The 19,455-nt window shown below is 39.6% G+C and overlaps 1 protein-coding gene across 3 annotated transcripts in view; it reads right to left on the bottom strand.

The window, feature by feature from the left end:
* The window catches only part of pld1b (phospholipase D1b), a 60,599-nt gene that overhangs the window by 29,603 nt on the left and 11,541 nt on the right, over positions 1–19,455 (bottom strand). The window contains exons 1-7 of one of the 3 annotated variants that reach the window (XM_041814128.1): positions 12,979–13,105; positions 4,306–4,476; positions 4,058–4,224; positions 3,391–3,533; positions 2,006–2,114; positions 1,230–1,295; positions 1,029–1,087 (exon numbers count right to left, since the gene is read on the bottom strand). In XM_041814128.1, the coding sequence (XP_041670062.1) occupies positions 1,029–1,087; positions 1,230–1,295; positions 2,006–2,114; positions 3,391–3,533; positions 4,058–4,224; positions 4,306–4,444 (683 nt within the window). In that variant the 5' untranslated portion in view covers positions 4,445–4,476; positions 12,979–13,105. Of the gene's footprint in view, positions 1–1,028; positions 1,088–1,229; positions 1,296–2,005; positions 2,115–3,390; positions 3,534–4,057; positions 4,225–4,305; positions 4,477–12,978; positions 13,106–19,455 lie in introns of those variants that run through there. The other 2 variants (XM_041814129.1, XM_041814127.1) reach the window with 2 other exon arrangements.

The following is a 19,455-nucleotide window of genomic DNA, read 5'->3' on the forward strand; positions in this document are numbered from 1 at the left end:
ATTGTTTTAGATACATATTTGAGCAAATAATCCCCATCTTAAATATGACAGTTTAATATAATGTGCACACAGTCATGATCTGCTTCAGACCATGAATGCAGCAGAAAAAGTGAATGCATATCGCCTCCTTGACTTTAGTGAATGACCAGTGAAAATGTAACCCGTTTCCGTGTTTCTCTCTAGTCAATCCATCTCGCAAAGCTCCCATCTGAACTGTTTGGGCCCGCTTAGAAAGTGACAGGACCTATCAGCATTGAGGGGCAGTTTTTTCGAGCACGGTGGAGTCGGGACGTAAGCAAGCAGCAACAAGAGGGCAGTGCAATTATGGTTTAAGACAGCGTGGATGCTGCTAAAGTGCCAGTTTTATCAGAGCTTGATGACATGTCTTTGTTAAAAGAAGAACAAAGAACAGCATTGAGTTGTTTTCTTTTCAAAAATGACAAGTCGTGTACCTACATGTCTACAGTCATCATGATCTGCATTTTGCAGCTCTAATGGAGTTTACTCCTTCAATAGGGGTGCAGCTCGCTGGTGGCTACGTCATGTGTTTTTTTGCTCTGATTGGCCCGTGAAGATGTGACAGACAGAACGTTCATCCAAACACCCTCCGAGTTTTTTCAAAGGCTCTGCCCTTTCCCAATCGCTGTGTATGAGTGGTTTACCAGATGGATGTGTGAAACAAATCCATCTGGTGTGCCACGTTAGTGAAAATGCACATCTTTGCCCTGGGAGATTTTATTGTGAAATACTGCATGACATACAGGAAGTCTAGAAGCGCTGCTAGGGTGAGGACTGCTGTAATTTTTCAAAACAGTTTCTATCATTTTTAGATTTGAATCCATGGATCTTTATGGATATATGGATTACATGTGTAACTGGATTTGTGGAGACCCTCTCAGATAAGCTGGACCATTGTTGGATTTTTAAGAAGAGCTTCATATGACTATAAATCTTTATATGTTTGTTGGCCTTGGTTAACCGTGCCCCCCTCTGATCACCAAGTAAAATAAATATTTTATTTTTCTTACAAGCCTTTGGGTCCCAGATCATGGATGAAGGAGAGCTGGCTGACATCGATGAACTCCGTCTGTGAGAGGAAAACAAATGTTTCTCTTATAAACAGAATCTGAGACAAATATGTTGATTTCTTTCAGACCTTTAAAGACTACTTTGACAAATTCAAGTTTTATAAATCAGCAGATGTAGCCTCTTTTTAGCACCGTCCTCACCGTTGCATGGTAGTTTCTGTACATCGGCATATTCAGGAGTTTATTCAAGTAATCTTCAAGTTGTTTCTGGAATAAAAACACATCATATCATTATCAGAATGCCATCACAGTTACATACAATAATTAACCCTCGTGTTATCTTTGGGAAAATTGACCCACCCTGATCTTAATGGTCTTCATGTATTTGTTTTGCATCTGTTCTCTTGTTATACTATGATTTAGTGTTGTTTTTACTAACTGTGGGTGGGAATAATGGTTAAAGAGTGAGAATGCATAGTTTTTACATCTGACTTCTCAATTGTGCAACGAGTAAGAAGATGCAATATCAGTGTAAGTTGACAAAAAAAACTTTGATTTTTCATTTCATTAAATGCATTCACAGATGAATTCTGCTACTTTTTGTAGCATCTCTTGCAAAAAAATCATGATTCCAATCCTGCATTAATTTAGCAATTATAATACTACTAATAATAAACCTTTCAGTAAAGAAAACACTCATTATAGGTGTTGCCATAAAAACACAACGTGTCCACTGATTTAATAGTCTTTCTGCAAAGAGGGAAAACCCAGATGTTGAAAAAGTTTGTGAAGAATGAGATGTTATTTTTTCATCCATGGCAGATTTAAAATGCTTAGCCTTATGGAGGTGCTTTTTATCATTAGAAGTCAATTTTTACCCTCAGGAAAAGTGAAGTAAACAGGAAATTAAGACAACATAAGGGTAACTACTGATTCATGTAAAAGAAAGAGAAACTGGCAGCTGAAAGTTGGTGTACCCTTCTACTGGAAACCTGCTCCTCTCTGCCCAGATCATCTCCTCCTCCTCGGGGGAGGTTGGGCATCTGCCTCACCCCCTCTGCGGCTGCCTCCCTCTTTATCGTGTGACTGTGGAGGAGAATGATAATGAGAGGTGAATTAGTCTCGTAGATGGCAGATATCTGCAGAAAGTTGCAACAACAGTTGAAGTGTTCCACAATGTTAAGATGATTAAAGCAACATGAAGGATCGTGCACTGAAGACAAATGATGGTATGCAGGTTTAATGATTTTTAAAGTTGTTTATAACATCATAATAACACAAGAGTTTATCTTTGTTTACCAAGATAGCTGCTTTAATTTTATTGTCAAAGCTAAAGGGCTAAATTGATTCAGATTGTAGAAAATTCTCCATATAACTCCTGTGATTACTAAAAAGTCAAAGAAAGGAAGAATACTTTGAATTCATTATAATTTATTAGAGCAAAATGTATGTTTTTAGACTGAAGCACAATCAGAAATAGGTAATTTAATGTAAATATAGAATTAAATCAGTTTCAAGCTGCTTTGTCAATGTAGCAAACATGATGGCTAGTTATCTTAAGACAGAAGCAGAAAAAAAGGAGGAGCTGGGGTGGAGGAGGATGGCATAAACAGGTTGCAGAGGGAGCAGCTAAGAGAGGTTATGTCAGAGCAGCTTATATATGGCAGCATGAGTGCATTTAGCCAATGGGGGGCTTAGCATGAATCAGCTGTCCATCAGCTGATGAGGGCTTGTGTGACATCAGCTAATATCAATGAAAGACTCTGTGGTCCGCCTGATGTGATGCTATACGCTTGATTGTTGCTGCTCTAATAAAGGTGTCTTCATTGCATACTCATTGTTATAAAGGTGCAGTTAGTGATGCACATAAAACACATGCACATAAAACCAACCAATAAAACCCACAAAATAAAGAAAAAAGAAAAGACAGAACCAGATCAAAAACAAAGATATATTAAAAATAAATAATATATAAAATAAATAAATGCAATTTAATAAATTAAACATAATAAATAAAAAAAAATAGTTCAATTGCAAAAGATTAAAAAAATAAATAAAATGAAATGAAACAAAAAATAATAATAAAAAATTTGTAAATGAGTTTCCAATTGTTTTAATTAATTTTTTTTTAAAAAGAAAAAAGAACTAAAAATATACCAGTAATGAAAGATTGTAAGAAAAATATGGCAGATTTTGTCCTTTTTCTTAAAAGTTTTTTATTTATTGGTATTTGAAATTGACTTGGTGGTCACACTGAGTGAGACTGAGAGCTGCATTAAGGTTGCTGTTTTACGGTGGTAAACGATCCAGAATCCAAGAACATTCAGAGGATGAAATGGAGGGAAAAGCCTTGAACATTCACCTGCGTGTGGGCAGCGGCAGCCTCATGAATGTCTTGTATGTCCTCAGCTCTCTGTGCAGATCGATGAAGTGTTTCTCCCTCCTCTTCACCAGCCACGTGAACTCACCGTGCTTCAACTCGATCTTAAACACCGCCGGCATTGACTAAAGACACAGACACAGAGACACTTAAATGCTTCACTTTCAAAATCATTCAGAATTTCCTAAAAACCAAGTTATTATCAACAGCTGAAAAATTAAGACCAGATCATTGCTAATTGCTTCTTTTCTTCATTGCTAATTAGTTAGAAGCTTTCTCAGGCAAAGGTAATATAAAGATGCAATAATATTAAGCACCCTAAAATGGCTCCATTTAAATTGTTTCAGTTTCCCAGTTGGAAAGAAAAGCAGCTGTTATAATAAAGAAATACGGTCCAGTTCTGATCAAACTGCTGAAACAGCTAAATAAGCGAAACCCTGCCTATGGCAACGCCCCTTTCTCCTCTGATAATGATGATTGGTCCAGTCATTCTCTGACCTAAAACAAGCGTATCAGCTTGAATCTTTACAATCTGTTCCTGCCTGATGACAGACATGGGATTTGGACCATCCATCAGCTTTTCAAGGTTATTTTTACTACGTCCATGGTAATTAAAAGTCTAACATCTGTATGGTACATTGGGGCTCACCTTGCTGATGCTCCTCTGCGTGGTGACGTAGAAGCGGTCCTGAGCTGAGGTGTGGCGTTCCACCTCCAGGATCTTCGCCGTGATTGGCGAGGACAGAAACACTCTGGCCTCAGACTCCTTAAAACCCACCGTGTTGTAGATCGCTGTGAAGGGTAAATGATCCGCTGCTGAGGAGATACCAAACATATTAGTCACAGCTGTACCCAGGTTATAATGTCAGGCAAACATGTCAGACGTAAATCACACACCTGGAGCGCTGATGTCGGTCGTGTCGTACTCTCCGTCTCCCAGGTCAAGCTCTCGAGTGTCCAGTTTCTCCATAATACCTGTCATATCATTAGCTACCAGCTGCAGGGTGCTGGAGTTGGGGTCGGACTGCCGCAGCATGATTAGCACTCAGACTGGAGCCCCAGGCTCACCTGGAGAGATGGGTAAAGAGGAGAGACCAAATGTGAGAGGTAGAACTTCCATCAGATTCTTTCTTTTGATGATTTAGGTCAGAGAGATGCACAAAAATATCAAACAAAGATAGAGCTCAAGGTCCTTGTGGAAGATCTACAGTAAAAGATGCTCCAATAAAAGATGAGGATTATAAAATAAAAGTCCAGATTATCATCCAGAATAAAGTGTATCTTTCTTTATTGTATTGTCAGAATATTTTGTTTCATGACTGTAGAAACCCACTTTTCTCCATTGTTTATACTTCTTGGTATAAAAGTCATTTTGCAGTTGCATCAAATTTAAGACATTCAGATTATATGTGTAGTATTTTCTCCACTGATCTGCTTGCAGTTAAATTCATAGCTGTGCTAGTATATAGCCCATTATATCTGGCTCAGTGCTGCCTAAGATGCAGTATCACATATGTAAAATACACTGATCTCAACTATAATCTATTTTTTTCTTAGGGTTTATTTTGAGGCTTTATGTCTTAATTTGGAGGGGACAGGAAGGAAATCAGGGAGAGAAAGAGAGACTGGAGAATGCCATTTGAAAAAGAGCCAAATATAAGGCTCAAAACTGAACCTCTGACCTTGAGGACTCCTTCTTTAAATGTGGCAAGACCTAAACATTAGACTGTCCACATCCCATAGCAAAAACTACTGCTCCCCTGAAATCAAGAGGTTCCCTGCATGAATCCTTCTATTATCAACTTTATGGACAAAAGTATTTGGCCACCTGACCATAGAGTTGGCTCCCCTTAAGCAGCTATAACAGCCTCCACTCTTATTGGAAGGCCTTCTGGAAAATTGGAGTTATTCTGTAGGAATTTGTACCCATTCATTCTGCAGAGCATTTATGAGGTCAGGCACTGATGTTGGACCAGAAGGCCTGGCTCACAATCTCCATTCCAGTTCATCCCAAAGATACTTGATGGAGTTGAGGTCAGGGCTCTGGGCAGCCAGTCAAGTTCTTCCACACTGAACTCATTAAACCATGTCTTATAGTCCTTCTTTGTGCACTGGAGAACAGTATTGTTGGAATGGAAAAGGGCCTTCCCATGCTGCCATACACATGGAAGGATAGCTTTGTCCAGAATGTCTTGGAATGCTGAAGCATTAAGATTGGCCTTCACTGGAGATAAGGGGCCTAGTCCAAACCCTGAAAAACAGCCCCATACTGTTACCCCTTTTCCATCAAACTTCACAATTGGAACAATGCAGTCAGGTAGGTAATGTTCACCCAGCATCCTCCATACAGCTGCTCTGCCATGGAAACCCATTCATAAAGCTCCTGATGCACAGTTTTAGTGTTTACATTAATGCCAGTGGAAGTTCAGAACTCTTCAGCTGTGGGACCAGCAGAGAGACTTTTACACACCATGCACCTCAGCAGCCATTGACCATGCTCTGTGATTTTACATGGCCTTGTGCTTCATGTCTGAGTTGCTGTTGTTCCTAAATTCTTTAGTTCTCTAATAATATCACTGACAGTTGACTGTGGAGTATCCAGCAGGGATGAAATTTCACCAACCATCCTATTGCAAAGGTGGCATCCACGACAGTACCACGCTTGAAGTCACTGAGCTCTTCAGAACGACCCATTTAGGATCACAGATGTTTGAGAATGGAGACTGCATGGCTAGGTGATGATTTTATACACAAGGGTTCATTTTTATTTAGTCAAAAGGTTGATTTAAAACCAGATGTAGTTCATAATTTGTTGTAAACTCAACAGTCTGTAGAAGTAACTATACAAAATAGTCAGATAAAAGTAGTTAATTCAAAGAACAGACAATGTTAGTGTTATTTTGCAGACAGACAAAGCAGCATGACAACACATCCTTAAGTTGAGTCTAAGTGTCTTAAATTGTAAATGACTTGATATTTGGGTGAATGTGATGGGATCATCACTTCTGCAAAAACGAGGAATTTTATCTGTAATCAAGCCAAACTATTCATGACATTTGGATGGATTACTTCACTCCTTGTCTTTTCTAATTATCCCTGACTTTCTACTCTCACTCTCTCCCTCTAACTTTCCCTTCGACTTCTTCCCGTTCATCCGTTTAATCTGATCAACCAGCATCTTTCTCTGTGAGTCCACAGCCTCAGATCACATCAGATCAGACACTAATCCAAACAGGATTATTGAGCAGCCACAGACAGGAAGCAGTGGCCTTTTCAAAACACACATTCCTTTGTATGAAAACGTGTGTGAGCGTGGAGGGGAGAAAGCAGGTCAAACTCTGGATGTGTGCAGCACATTAGTGCGTAAGACTGTGTTTATGAATGAACTGGAGGGTTTTCACATAAACTGACCCAAAAACACCACCGTGACATCGAACTGTGTGTTTGCTTCTAACAGAGATGAACATAACAACAACAACAACTGGACGATTTCACCTGAACTCAAGGATAAAGGAGTTAATCTCTTATTATAAATGCAGGTAAACCTTTAAGCCAATCAGAAACAAGCAGCTACATGCAGTAAACTCAGCTGGTCCTGAAAAAGCTTTCACTACTTTACATGAAACCTTGACATTTAACTAAGACTCCCCGTCCAATCAGACGGATTGTAGTTGTGAAGTGGAAACAGAAGGCACAAAGGCTTCACTGAAATGGCAGAATTTTTGATCTTTTAAATATTTACAGTCCAGCATGTGCCTGCCTCCGATCACCTTAATATAACAAATGGGCTACAGCAGCAGAAGACCATGCTGAGGGTCACTCCTGTCAGCTAAGAACAGCACACTGAGGCTACAACTCACACAAGCTCACCAGAATTGGATCTCAGAGGACTGGAAACACTTGTCACTCTTTGGACCCCATAGTGCCACCTTAGCATTGTTTAAAAACCAAAGCTTATCTGAGTCTTCTCATCTCATGTGCATTCATTAACGCCCACAGAGAACCCATCCTTTGATTGCTACTTCCAGCAGATATATCACCTTTAGGATGTGATGAAATGGGAGTTTTGCATCATGCATGTGCAACCAACTTGCAGCTTCTGCATGATGCATGATGCATGATTGCATCATGCATCATGGTAATATGGACCAAAATCCTTTTAAGTCTATGCAACAAAGAATTGAAGCATTTCTAAAGGCATAAGGGGGTCCAACCCCATACTACCAAGGTGTAGGTGTACCTAATAAAGTGGCAGTTGAGTTACTAGTTCCAAATTCTAAATAAAGAGGAGCATATTCATAAAAGCTGTACTTGCTGTGACAGGCTGTTTTCTCCGATTTATGTCCTCTTGAAAAGTTTCTATGCATGTGTCTAGTAAATGATAAAGTTTTAGTTCCCCAGAAAGTAAAACAGGTTTAATTATGGACTGTCTGCTCTCACTTCCTCTTCATGATGACTCCACCACTAACCCCTGTGGTCAGAGAGACTGTCCCACATCCATAAAACCAGGTTTTCATAGTTTAATGAGATTCAGCATTTGAGTAAAAGCTTCTTCCCTGAGAGGAGACCAGAAGGCCTCTTCTCTTAACAGCTCCAGACCGTCTCCACACATGTGGATGAAGTGTGGAGCTGCTGACAGCTTGGACTGATTTAACCCTGGTTACACTGAAAATAGCACTGTCAAAATGATATTATAACTCTTTATTCACAACTAGGGGTGCACTGATCGATCAGCCAAAATCGGAATTGGTGCCGATTTCCTTAATTTTGGGGGATCGGTGATCGGCCGATACCTAGATAAGATCAGTAGATAAGATCGGTTTCATATGTACCTCTACCTACTAAAATGTGAAAAATGAAAGACTAAGGAACTGATATAATCTAGTAGTTTGGACAGCAATGCTCTAAACTTTTCATTTATATTTGAGAGAACTACCTCACATGCAGTTAAAACAACAATTTTGTATTATTTCACAGGTATTGTTCAATGTTTTTCAATAAAATAAGATTGGAACATTGAAGGTATATGCTGTCAGTTATAAAAAAAAATCGGTATCGGTCAAAATCAGAATCGGCAGGTCAGGCTTTTTAAAGATCGGTGATCGGCCAGAAAATTACAATCGGTGCACACCTATTTACAACTCATTTTAAAATGAAAATGAAATCTTACGTGGTTTACCAAATAGCCTAACCCTCACCATTTTACTTCTCCTGAATTCAGCGGTGTTGACCTTCAGTGCACAGTAAAACAAACACAAACTTTTTTAAAAAATGTCTCTGCATATGGAATGAAACAAGATGCAAATTCAGAAACCTTAACTGCAACGTCACAACTCCACATTTGGTTACAAAATCCCAGCACAAACATTGAATTAACAGTATACAGTCTGTAGTATGCAAACCAAACACAGCACTGAGAGCCTGTGTTTGTCGGCCTGTGTTTGTCACGGAGAGATGTGTGTGAAAGAGCGTCTGAGGTGGGTCAGCAGACGTCCAACCAGTGCTGCGGGGAATTAAAAATAACAGAAAACCTGCAGGAATTAATGTAAACTAAGACATGAAGGATCAGCAGGTTAATACTGAGCAGAAAAATGAGATTATACTGATTCAATTAAAGCAGCTGCAGGAGGTATGAAGAATTAGTAAAGCAGCACTGCTTCAGGTCATCCTACTGAAACATCCACATGCTTTCTTAAGTCTTTTATTTGTGAAGGACAAATGTTCTCAGGGTTAAAAATCACTGGGGTTGCATTAGTGCCTACGGCATGGGCAGATTACACATCTGGAAAATAACTATCAATGCTGAAAAGTAGAGAGAGGTTTTTAAGCAACATATCTCCCATCCAGACATCATCTCTTTCAGGGAAGGCCTTGACTATTTCAGCATCACATCCGGGTCCTGAACTGGCCTGCCTGCAGTCTAGAACTTTCACCAATAGAGAACATTTGGAGCCAGGAATTTTATAGATCTAATGGTTTCTTAGTGAAGTTTCCCTGGAGAGGATTATCTCGAGCACCATTTAAAGCAGACCTTATTTGGTCAGTAACTCCTCAGCTCTGGGCATGAACATGGTGGATAAATGCCCATACATGTGTTCCCACTCCCCAACATCTCATGAGGAAACTTTCTATTTACCAGCTAAATTCTCCACTTCAACTGAACCTTATTTAAATCTGATATGCAACTAAGAATTAATAAAGCTTAAGAAAAGAGTCCTCTTGATTTTAGGATGTTTTGGGGGAGTTTTATCTCCACTGGATGCTTCATTACTGTCCCTGAAATGTGCATAAATCCATTTTAATGTGAGTAAAGCTGGCATTGTTTGTCTGGCTTGGCTCCGTGTATTCTGCCCGGCTGTAGGAAGCACTCTCATTAATTGGGAACAGTGTAGACCATCACCCCCCCCCCCCCCCACACACACACACACACACACCAAACACATCACTCAGCAGCCAGGTGGCAGCCTGCTGAGTCCTTTCACACTGAAAAAAGACCATCCAATCAGACTGATTCACGTATACAACCATCCTCTTCCTCTTTTTAGGACTGTTGTAACTTCCTTTTATCTTGCTTTTCAAATATTTGACGTCATAATCTGACATTTCTGCAACCTGTTAGCGCTCACTGAGAATACCTGGGTTATTTATAGTCACCTATCAGGTAAAAATAGAAGATATTTGTTGATTTCTGATTTTACTCAGAGGTGAAACTAGTTTGGTTGCACTTGCAAAGTGACAAATAACAAAAGAGGGACCAGAGTCAGAAAAGGTCAGACTGAAGAAGGTATGAAAGACTCGGTTTAATCTCTGCATCATCATCTGCTGGTGTATTGTTTGGGAAATATCCGAACAGCATCATACAATGTCTCACAGATCTGCATTCAAAGGTTTGTTTGTGTTTCAGGAGGCCAACAGAGGAGCTTAATCTGAGTAATTAATCAGGTTATAAATGACAAGTGACGCATGTGAAAACAAGACAAAGAATAACGAAGGATAGTATGTCTGTGGAGAATAGGACAAACCCTACAGATTAGGAAAGAAATACAAGATAAATCTCAGCCAATCAGGTAAAATATCACATCATCCTTTAAGTTTCACAGCTGCTGATACAAAAAAACACCACAAAATTACAAGAGAAACTTTTATGCAATAAAAACTAGAAGAAGTAACCACAAACTTTAACTGGATTCATACAACATTATCCTTTCCTGTATGAATGAATAATCCAGCTGAAACATCTTCAAGGTAGCACACTGATTTATGCACTATGCTCACATGTCTGATATAGTGGGTGTCTCCTGAGCCAAAAAGATCCAGACATTTAGGGGTGTCTTGGATTCTGCCATTGATTCTGTTTGTGAAGGTGAGAGCATGAAGTTGTGGAGCATTTGACCTATCATGGCAGATTAATCCATTGATCCACTGACTGTGAGGTTGAGATCAACCACAGTCTTGGACTTGGACATTAGGTGATGGGTTCACTAAGCAAGACAGTGTGGCGTTCGCAGTAGCAGAGTGTTTCGATCCTTGGTCCTCCTGGTCTTACTATACTCTTGTGAGGCCAGGGTGCTTCTCTTCGGTGCATTTTTGAGTATTGCTGGTAAAAAAAATGTGTCTAATGCTGATGTAGTCAGTAGAGCATTGTCTCCATCCCCTTTTTCCTCTATATATTTAGTCCAGTTCATGCCAAACTGCCCCATTTTTAATTAAAAACATTTGTTTATGATTGCAAAATGTAAGAAACCTGTCATGAAGGAGATATCCTGATGTTAGACCAGTTGAGAACTACTGATCTAGATCACACTAGTCCATGATTTTTGTAGGCAGTGGAGTCTATTCATACTATGAATGGTTTTAATTGCTTTTGAGACACCAACAACGACCCTCTTCATACTTCCACATCTATCGTGCAGCTCAGTGGATGAAACAGGCCTGTGCTGCATGGATTTTTGACGTTTTTTTGAACAGACAGAGGACATTAAGACTTTCTTTTTACAGCTCGCTCACTACAACTTGGGATCATCCATGTGGTAAGCCATATAAGACTATTTGTCGACCAGATTCTGATGATTTACCGAGCAAAGTAGTGAGAATAAACTGCCAAACCAGTAAAAGAGGATTTGTTTTTATTTGTTTATGACAGTGGTTCCCAACCTTTTTTATTTAGGGCCCCCACTCGTATGAAAGAAAAGCTATTAATTAAACATAAATTTGACCTTTTTTCATTGACAAAGTCCCAAAATAATAATCAATAGGTTCTTGCCTAAAATCTATGTATAAACTATTTATTTCTATAACAGGATCTACACAGTTTGGGTAAACTGACATCAACCAAAGGTTAGAATTTTTGAGATTCTAAAATTGAAAATGGCCGACTGTGTAGAAGAAAATCAGACTAGATGAAGCCGTTTTCATTTAACAAATTAGCAGTAAAAGGGCTGATCAATTAATGCTTCTAACTGGGACTGATCAATAAGGAAATACCTGTGATTTTAGCTCAGAATCATCACATTATTATTGTCTGGACTTAGAAGAGGCATTGCTAAGCAGAAGTTGTCCGACCACTGTTTTAGTTTGGTGTCTTATGATATTTTGATTTTACAATTTTGTAAATAAAATATTTACAAAGCTTCCAATTTTTGAGTTTATAAAATCAAATTTACAATATTTTAAACTCAGATTTTTTTTTTTTAAGTTCAACATCCCCACAAGGGTGCCCAGACCCCAGGTTGAGTTTACTGTATACATTGATGTCATAAAGCTGATGCAACCCTGTTCCATACTAGGGCATGGTCGCACTCACATCTCATGTGAACCGTGCCAGGGTTCCCATGTATCCTGCCCCAGACCACCTCTCTAAGCAGGCCTGGTACCAAAGCATGGTACCTTTGCATTCACACTGTCCAAACAGAACCAGACTTTGGGCTCAAGTCTGCTCAGATCCAGGTCCGGGCCCCCCAGCACCATAAGAGACTAGTCAGCTGATTGACTGAAAGATGAGGCTTGTGGAATCCCTTTACTTGGGTGTGGAGTGGCATGCTTGCTGTGTTAACTTGTGAAACATTTCCAACACGTGATACCATCGGAGTTTGCTACTGTAAAAGATTTCACATCTCCAGTTTTAGTACCATCAAGACACGTCCAATTAAAATGAGAGAACTTAAAGATTTCTCTTGCGTTGAAACGATCCCTAGAATAAGCTTTAAAAGGTGATATAGTGCTCATTAGAAATAGCTTCACATGGGAGGGAGAAGTCTTTTTTTTTATCCATTTAGACTTGTCACAGTGAGTTTAAGCCTTTACATTTTGTTCAACTTCAATAAAAGAGAGGCATAGTGCAAAAATGTCAGCTTCATTAAGGCATTTTTTGCTATTTTATATCAATTTTAAAGTCTAAGAAGTTTACTGTAAGACTAAACTGCATGTCTGAAATATAATAATTTCCTGCAGCAACATTAAAAAGCAAACCACACAAACTTAGAGACAGCCTGGAAACTGGAAACCTCCAACCAGCTCAACAACACTGTATTATACAATAGCAGGAGGAGCATGAATATCTTTTACACTGACCTGAGCCTGTGGAGGCAGAGGGAAGCCCATCATCATCCTCACCATCACCACCAGCATGTCCTCTCTTCCTTAAACCCTCTCTTTATGAATCAAACTGAGTGAAGACAGACCGGCTCTTTAAAACGACTCACATTCTTTAAACACACACTTACTCACACACGGACACACACAGTCTGAGAGGCTGACAGCAGAGTGCAGCAGACAGGAGGGCAGAATCAGTCTGGTTGGACCGGAGAGAAGAGAGGAGACGTGACTGGCTGGAGGGAGATTCAGGAGTTCAAGGGCAGCCAATAAGAGGAGAGGGAGGGACTTAGAGCATGAGGCACCTGTCTGCTTTAAAGTGACTCTGAGCCATTTGCGGAAAAGTTAAAAACTTAAGTCCACAATTATTTTAGGGGAAAATTCATCCATTTTCATCCTGAGGGAACAGGACAATGATCTCAATCTCACAATTTCAGCCTTTTCATGTCATTCTTGGCACAAATGAGTAGAGCCATACAGGCGCATCTCACAAAAATAGAATATCCTGAAAAGGTTAATATGTCCGGTGATTTAATTCAAAGCATTAATCTTATATATCTTATATATATTCTAGATGCTTCACAGACAAATAGAAATATTTCAAAAGTCTTTTTGTTTTAACCCTTAAGAGTTCCTTTAATATCCTAATGCATTTGTCCCCAAGGACAAAAAATGTCCGCTTCCTAAAACTGCTGTAAAAATAATATATTAATATTTTTTTCCATTGTAGATGGGTCAGTCTTTTACAACTACTTCAGTCTTAAAAATATTTGTCAAATAATAATTACATTTTTGGGATTTTAACTCTTTAAGGCCAGTGTTTTTACACAACTCCACTGTTTTAATAGAACAAAATCTCCAAAACTAAAATAAAATGCACACCCTTTTTTTTACACACACCATTATCCAACATCAATTTGGACACGCTTATCCAGGGCCGTTTCTAGCTTTGTGGGGGCCCTGTGTAGGATGCTGTTAAGGGGCCCCTAGTTTGCCAAACTATGGTGGAGACATTCCTAGTCCATTACATGATCCAGACCCATGCCATGCCATTAAATCAATTACGGTCCTGACCTATATTTTTTCTGTGGGCGAAGCTAACAGTCGAGCATAGTTTACATTACACTTACTTCCATTTGTGATATTAAGGTTCTTTAAATAAAACATACTAAATCAAAAACTTAACTCAGCTGTGGGAATAGAAGCAGGATTGTTCAAATTAGAAAACTGTATTGTCACAATAAATATTGTAATAAATGTGGCAAAGAGGGAGAATGCAACTAACTCTGTTGACTGAGCAATAATCCTGTCAGAGCAATAATCCTCTGCTACAATAGTTCACAATAATCAACAATAGGCCACAAAATGTATTAATCATTTAATAAATTACTAGTGTTATTTATAAAGCAGTAGCACACTTTTAATTAGAGGCCTATAAAATGCACACTAAACTTAATAAATTAATCATAAGTAATAAAGTAAAGCCAAGTGGCAAATATCTGAGAAACAACTTACACTGGATGATGGCATAGCAGAAATCTGCACAACAACAACAATAAAGCTCATCATTGCAGCTTTTCTTATTCTTCTACATGTATTCTTAAGCATATAAGGGTTAAAGGCAGGTAATTTTGTGTGTGTACATTTTGTAAGTGTGTACATTTGCATAGTCTGCATATAGCAAGAAATGGCTCTGCACTTATCATTTAACAAGAAAACAGTCAAAAGTGTGACATTTTGCAGCATGATTTGAATGGGAAAGAGTAGCACCATTTGATGGACAAATATAAAAATAAAAAATTGAAAGCTAGTAGTCCAAAATGGTATCTTAACATAATGGAATATACTAGTTTATGTTAAGATAAATGTGGGATCAAAAATGGCATTTTCAATGGTTTTCAATGGGATATTTTTGTCTTTAGGGACAAATGTCTCAGTTTTTGTGTAGCCTAGCCATTTTAGGCTAATTTATGAAACTGAAACAACGATTCTAAAAAACTTTGTTTTAATGACTAACATCTGGCAAAATTGAGCTATATACATTGAACACAGCCAAAATGGCTTGAAAATAGAAAACTGCTGAAGGACAGGCTGCTCTCAGAGGTTGTATCAGATTAATGGAAAGTTGGCTGAGGAGAAAAGTGTGGAAAGAAAAGGAGCACAAGCAACTGAGATGAGCTCAGCCTTCAGAGGATTGTCAAACAAAGCAAATTCAAGAACTTAGAGGAACTTTGCAGTGAGTGGACTGAATCAGTGGATCGAGAGCCACCACACAGACAGGTCCAGGAAATGGAGTAAAAGTGTGGTGTTCCTTGTGTTCGAGTTCAGATGCATTCAGGTTCAGGTCAAACACCTGCTCAGGATGTTTCAGTGAGAGACGGTTGTTTCAAAAACAGGATGAACCAGCGTGGAATTTATGACGAGTGACTGAAACGCTGGACGAGCGAGCCGCCCTGCCCCGGGACAAACGGGACGAAGTGACTCATTGTTGACATTCCAGAGAGGGACCAAAGCATTCAGACTCCCACCCACATGGTCACACTGAACACACAGTCACAATAATACACACAGGCACACAAAAGTCTTCACAAAATTAACAGAAGGGGAAAATGGACAGCAAAGATCTGTGCTTCTGTGCTTAAACAGCATCATTTCTGGACAGAGTTTGGAAGGAGCCATGAAAAAATAAAGAATTTACAGCCCTTAGACATCAGAGACATTTTTAGAATGACTCACTGTTCCACTGAACAACCTGATTTCCTCTTTTCACTTCAGTTCTCACTTCATCTCTGCTGTGCTTTAAACCAAAACCAAAACGAGCGTCAAAACATTGAAGACAACTTTTTAAACGTTAAAGGACATTTCTTGACAGTTTTTAGCCCACAGCACACAAATCAATCACTTTCTTAAATATAGGAAAGAGCCCTGCACACTGCAGCAAACAAATTCAGTTACTCCAAACAAATTAGTCTAACTAAGCTAAGTCAGACTGAGTATTTAAAACATTCTCACAAACATGCATACTTAAAATACTGAGTTTAAAAGTGATAAAAACCACTGCATAATGCTAAAATATAGTAAAAGAAAAATCAGGTGCAACTAGGTTGATCAAGTTTGACCCCTGGAACAGGCCAAAAACACCTCAATTTATTCAAAATGGCAGATTTCCTGTTAGAGATAGAGATTTGCTCCGGCAGACTTTTTTTTTTGTAGAGCTCCCTGTAGAGCTCCCTGAGCCCACATATGTGCCAATTTTCTTTCGTTTTTGAGCACGTTAAGAGGCCCAAAAAGGCCAGGGCATGATAGGAATCCTTCTAATTTCAACAGAGCTCTTGCACCTCGGTGCTCGGGCCCTAATAATTTGTTTATGGGCCACAGAATATTGGAGTTTGATTTGAACTAGGGATGCTCCAGCTAATTAATTTTAAATCCAGTTAAATGCACATTATACTTAACCTGACAAGCCAGATGGATTTGTTTCACACATCCATCTGTCTGTCACATCTCTATGGGCCAATCAGAGCAACAAAACATGTGACGTAGCCGCTGTCGAGCTGCGCTTGTGCAGCTACTGAGGAATAACGTGAAACATGGCGACTACAGACATGTAAGTACTCGACTTTTGTCGTTTTTGAAGAGAAAACAACTCACTGCTGATCTTTCTTCTTCTTTTAACGAAGAAATGTCATCAAGTTCTGATAAAACTGGCGCTTTAGCAGCATCCACGCTAAGCTCTTCCGCCATAATTGCACTGGCCTCTTGTTGCTGCTTGCTCACGTCACAACTCTGCAGCGCCTGAAACTACTACCCCTCGTCACTAATTGGTCTTATCACTTTCTAACCAAGCCCAAACGGTTCAGATGGGAGCTTAACAAGATGGATTCACCAGGGAGAAACAAGTAAACGGGCATATCCATCTGCTTTGCAAGGTTACATTATACTTGTGTTTAGTCAGTTATTTTAAAGCATGCAAACATTCAGAAAATTACAGAGCCCCAGACATGACATGGTCAAAAACAAAAAAAAAAAAAAAAGATTTGGCCACAATATAGCTATCTTGTGCACATGAAATACTAATTCATGGCCACAAAATACTAATTGAAGTAGGTATAATGTGTGCATGAAATACTAATTAATAATATCAATATCATTCCTGGACAGCTGGGTAAGCAAATCGAGCGCACTTTCCTATCCCGGTGTTCAAGTCGTACCTCCGCCAGTAAGCAACCTGGCTCTCAATATTCTGTTTAAACGCCTCTTGGCAATAATGGTTCCTTTCAATGCCAGGCTTTTCAGAATGTCATTGTAGCTCATTCCCAGCCTAAAATAAAATTTAATCATACTATCCCTGTCCATCGTGTCGCTTTAGCCCCTCTACTGCTTCTACCTTAGACCTTAGAGAAGGAGCGCTCAATTTGCTTACCCAGCTGTCCAGGAATGATATTAATATTATTAATTAGTATTTCATGCGCACATTATACTGAATTAGTATTTCGTGGCCATGAATTAGTATTTTGTGGCCATGAATTAGTTTTTCGTGAGCATGTTATAGCTATATTGTAGCCACAATTTAATTTTTTTTTGACCATGTCATGTCTGGGGCTCCATAGGAAACAGTCAAAATTTGATACTTGTGTGAGTGGGTAAATGATGTTTTCAGAATGTGGCTAACAATAGCAGTGCTAGACACATCTTTTTGGTTAACATCTACATTCCTGAGCTGAATATGGTCACTGGACTACTACTTGTAATATTCATGCATTCATTAACTGTTAATGAATATGTGATGATAAAAAAAAAAAAAACAACAGCAGAGAATCCTCTTTATCTAACAAACACTAAGTCTGTCCTCCTGAGTGAGTCGTCCAGGACCTTTTCTTGCTCCTGATCAATAAAGTGCATTAGCCGGTCTTTGTGAGGCAGTTCATTAAGAAGCCGTTATCTCCACCGTTATTCTTAACTGTCGTCTTCATGTTTATCTCAGCAGAGCTCAGCCTGTGTGCAGAGGCTGCTCTCCTCCACTTCACTTTGTCTAATAAATTTAACTGGAGCTACATTATATCTGAAGAAACAGAATCAAATCAAGGCAAAGACTAAAGTTGCTTCTTTTAATTGAGGTTTTTCTCTCCTAAATGCCACACTTATAAATTTTGTAATCAAGAGGCTGTCTACAGTCCGAAACAATGAAGTGATGAGGAGATTTCCTGCAGAATTAAGGGTTTGACTCGCACTACTTGTAGTATAAAGTTCTTGCTTGATTTTTCTCTTTCTTTCTCAGAATGAGCAGCTTGTAAAGAAGTTAAAGATGCAGATCCCCTATCCATCCATCCATCTTCTTCCGCTCATCTGGGGTCGGGCCACGGTGGCAGCAGACTAAGCAAGTCAATCTAGACATCGCTCAACCCAGCAACATTTTCCGGTTTCTCCTGGGAGATTCCAAGGTGTTCCCAGGCCAGATGAGATATGTAATCCCTCCAGTGAGTTCTGGGTCTACCCTGGGGTCTCCTTCCAGTTGGAGGTGCCCAGAAAACCTCCACAGGGAGGTAACCAGGAGGCATCCTGATCAGATGCCCGAACCATCTCAACTGGCTCTTTTCAACACGAAGCGGCTCTACTTTGAGATCCCTCCGGCTGTCCGAGCTCCTCACCCTATCTCTCTTTTTTAGATTTATCTTTGGGCATTTTTGTGCCTTTATTAGATAGAGGGGGACACTGGATAGAGTCAGAAACAGGGTCAAGAATGGGGGAGAGACATGCGGTAAAGGGCCTCGGGCTGGATTCGAACCCTTGCCACCCGCGTACATGGGGAGCACCTTTAACCACTAGGCCACCTACTCCCCTCCTCACCCTATCTCTAAGACTGAGCCCAGACACCCTCCTGCGGAATCTCTTTTCGATCACTTGAACCCGTGATCTTGCTCTTTTGGTCATTACCCGGAGTTCATGGCCACAGGTGAGGGTTGGGACAAATATTGACTGGTAAATTGAGAGTTTTGCCTTCAGGCTCAGCTCCCTCTTCACCACAATGGTGCGGTACAACATCTGCAATACCACACATGCTGCATAAATCCACCTTTTGATCTCCCTTCTACCCTCACTCGTTAACAAGACACCAAGGTACTTGAACTCCTTCACTTGGGACAAAGACACTCCCCACCTGGAGGGAGCAACCCACTGTTTTTCGGCAGAGAACCATGGCTTCAGACTTGGAGTTTGGTTTATTTTTTCAGAATGAGCCTGATTTGTTTTGTTTTTTTTGCCAAAAAGAAAAGTCTAGCTGCTGCCACTTTTTGCCTCTGACTGATTCTGTTGATGTTTTCTACATGTATACATCCTGTCAATTTCTGAATTCTCTGTACCTGTTAACCATGAGGCACTGAGGTTTAAAACAAATCCTTTACTGTAGGAGTTGTTCGTCCTTCATTGACTACTCAAACAAAACCACTGGCATATCCT

This window comes from Cheilinus undulatus, linkage group 19 (assembly GCF_018320785.1).
Source record: "Cheilinus undulatus linkage group 19, ASM1832078v1, whole genome shotgun sequence".
In the NCBI taxonomy this organism is placed as follows: Eukaryota; Metazoa; Chordata; class Actinopteri; order Labriformes; family Labridae; genus Cheilinus; species Cheilinus undulatus.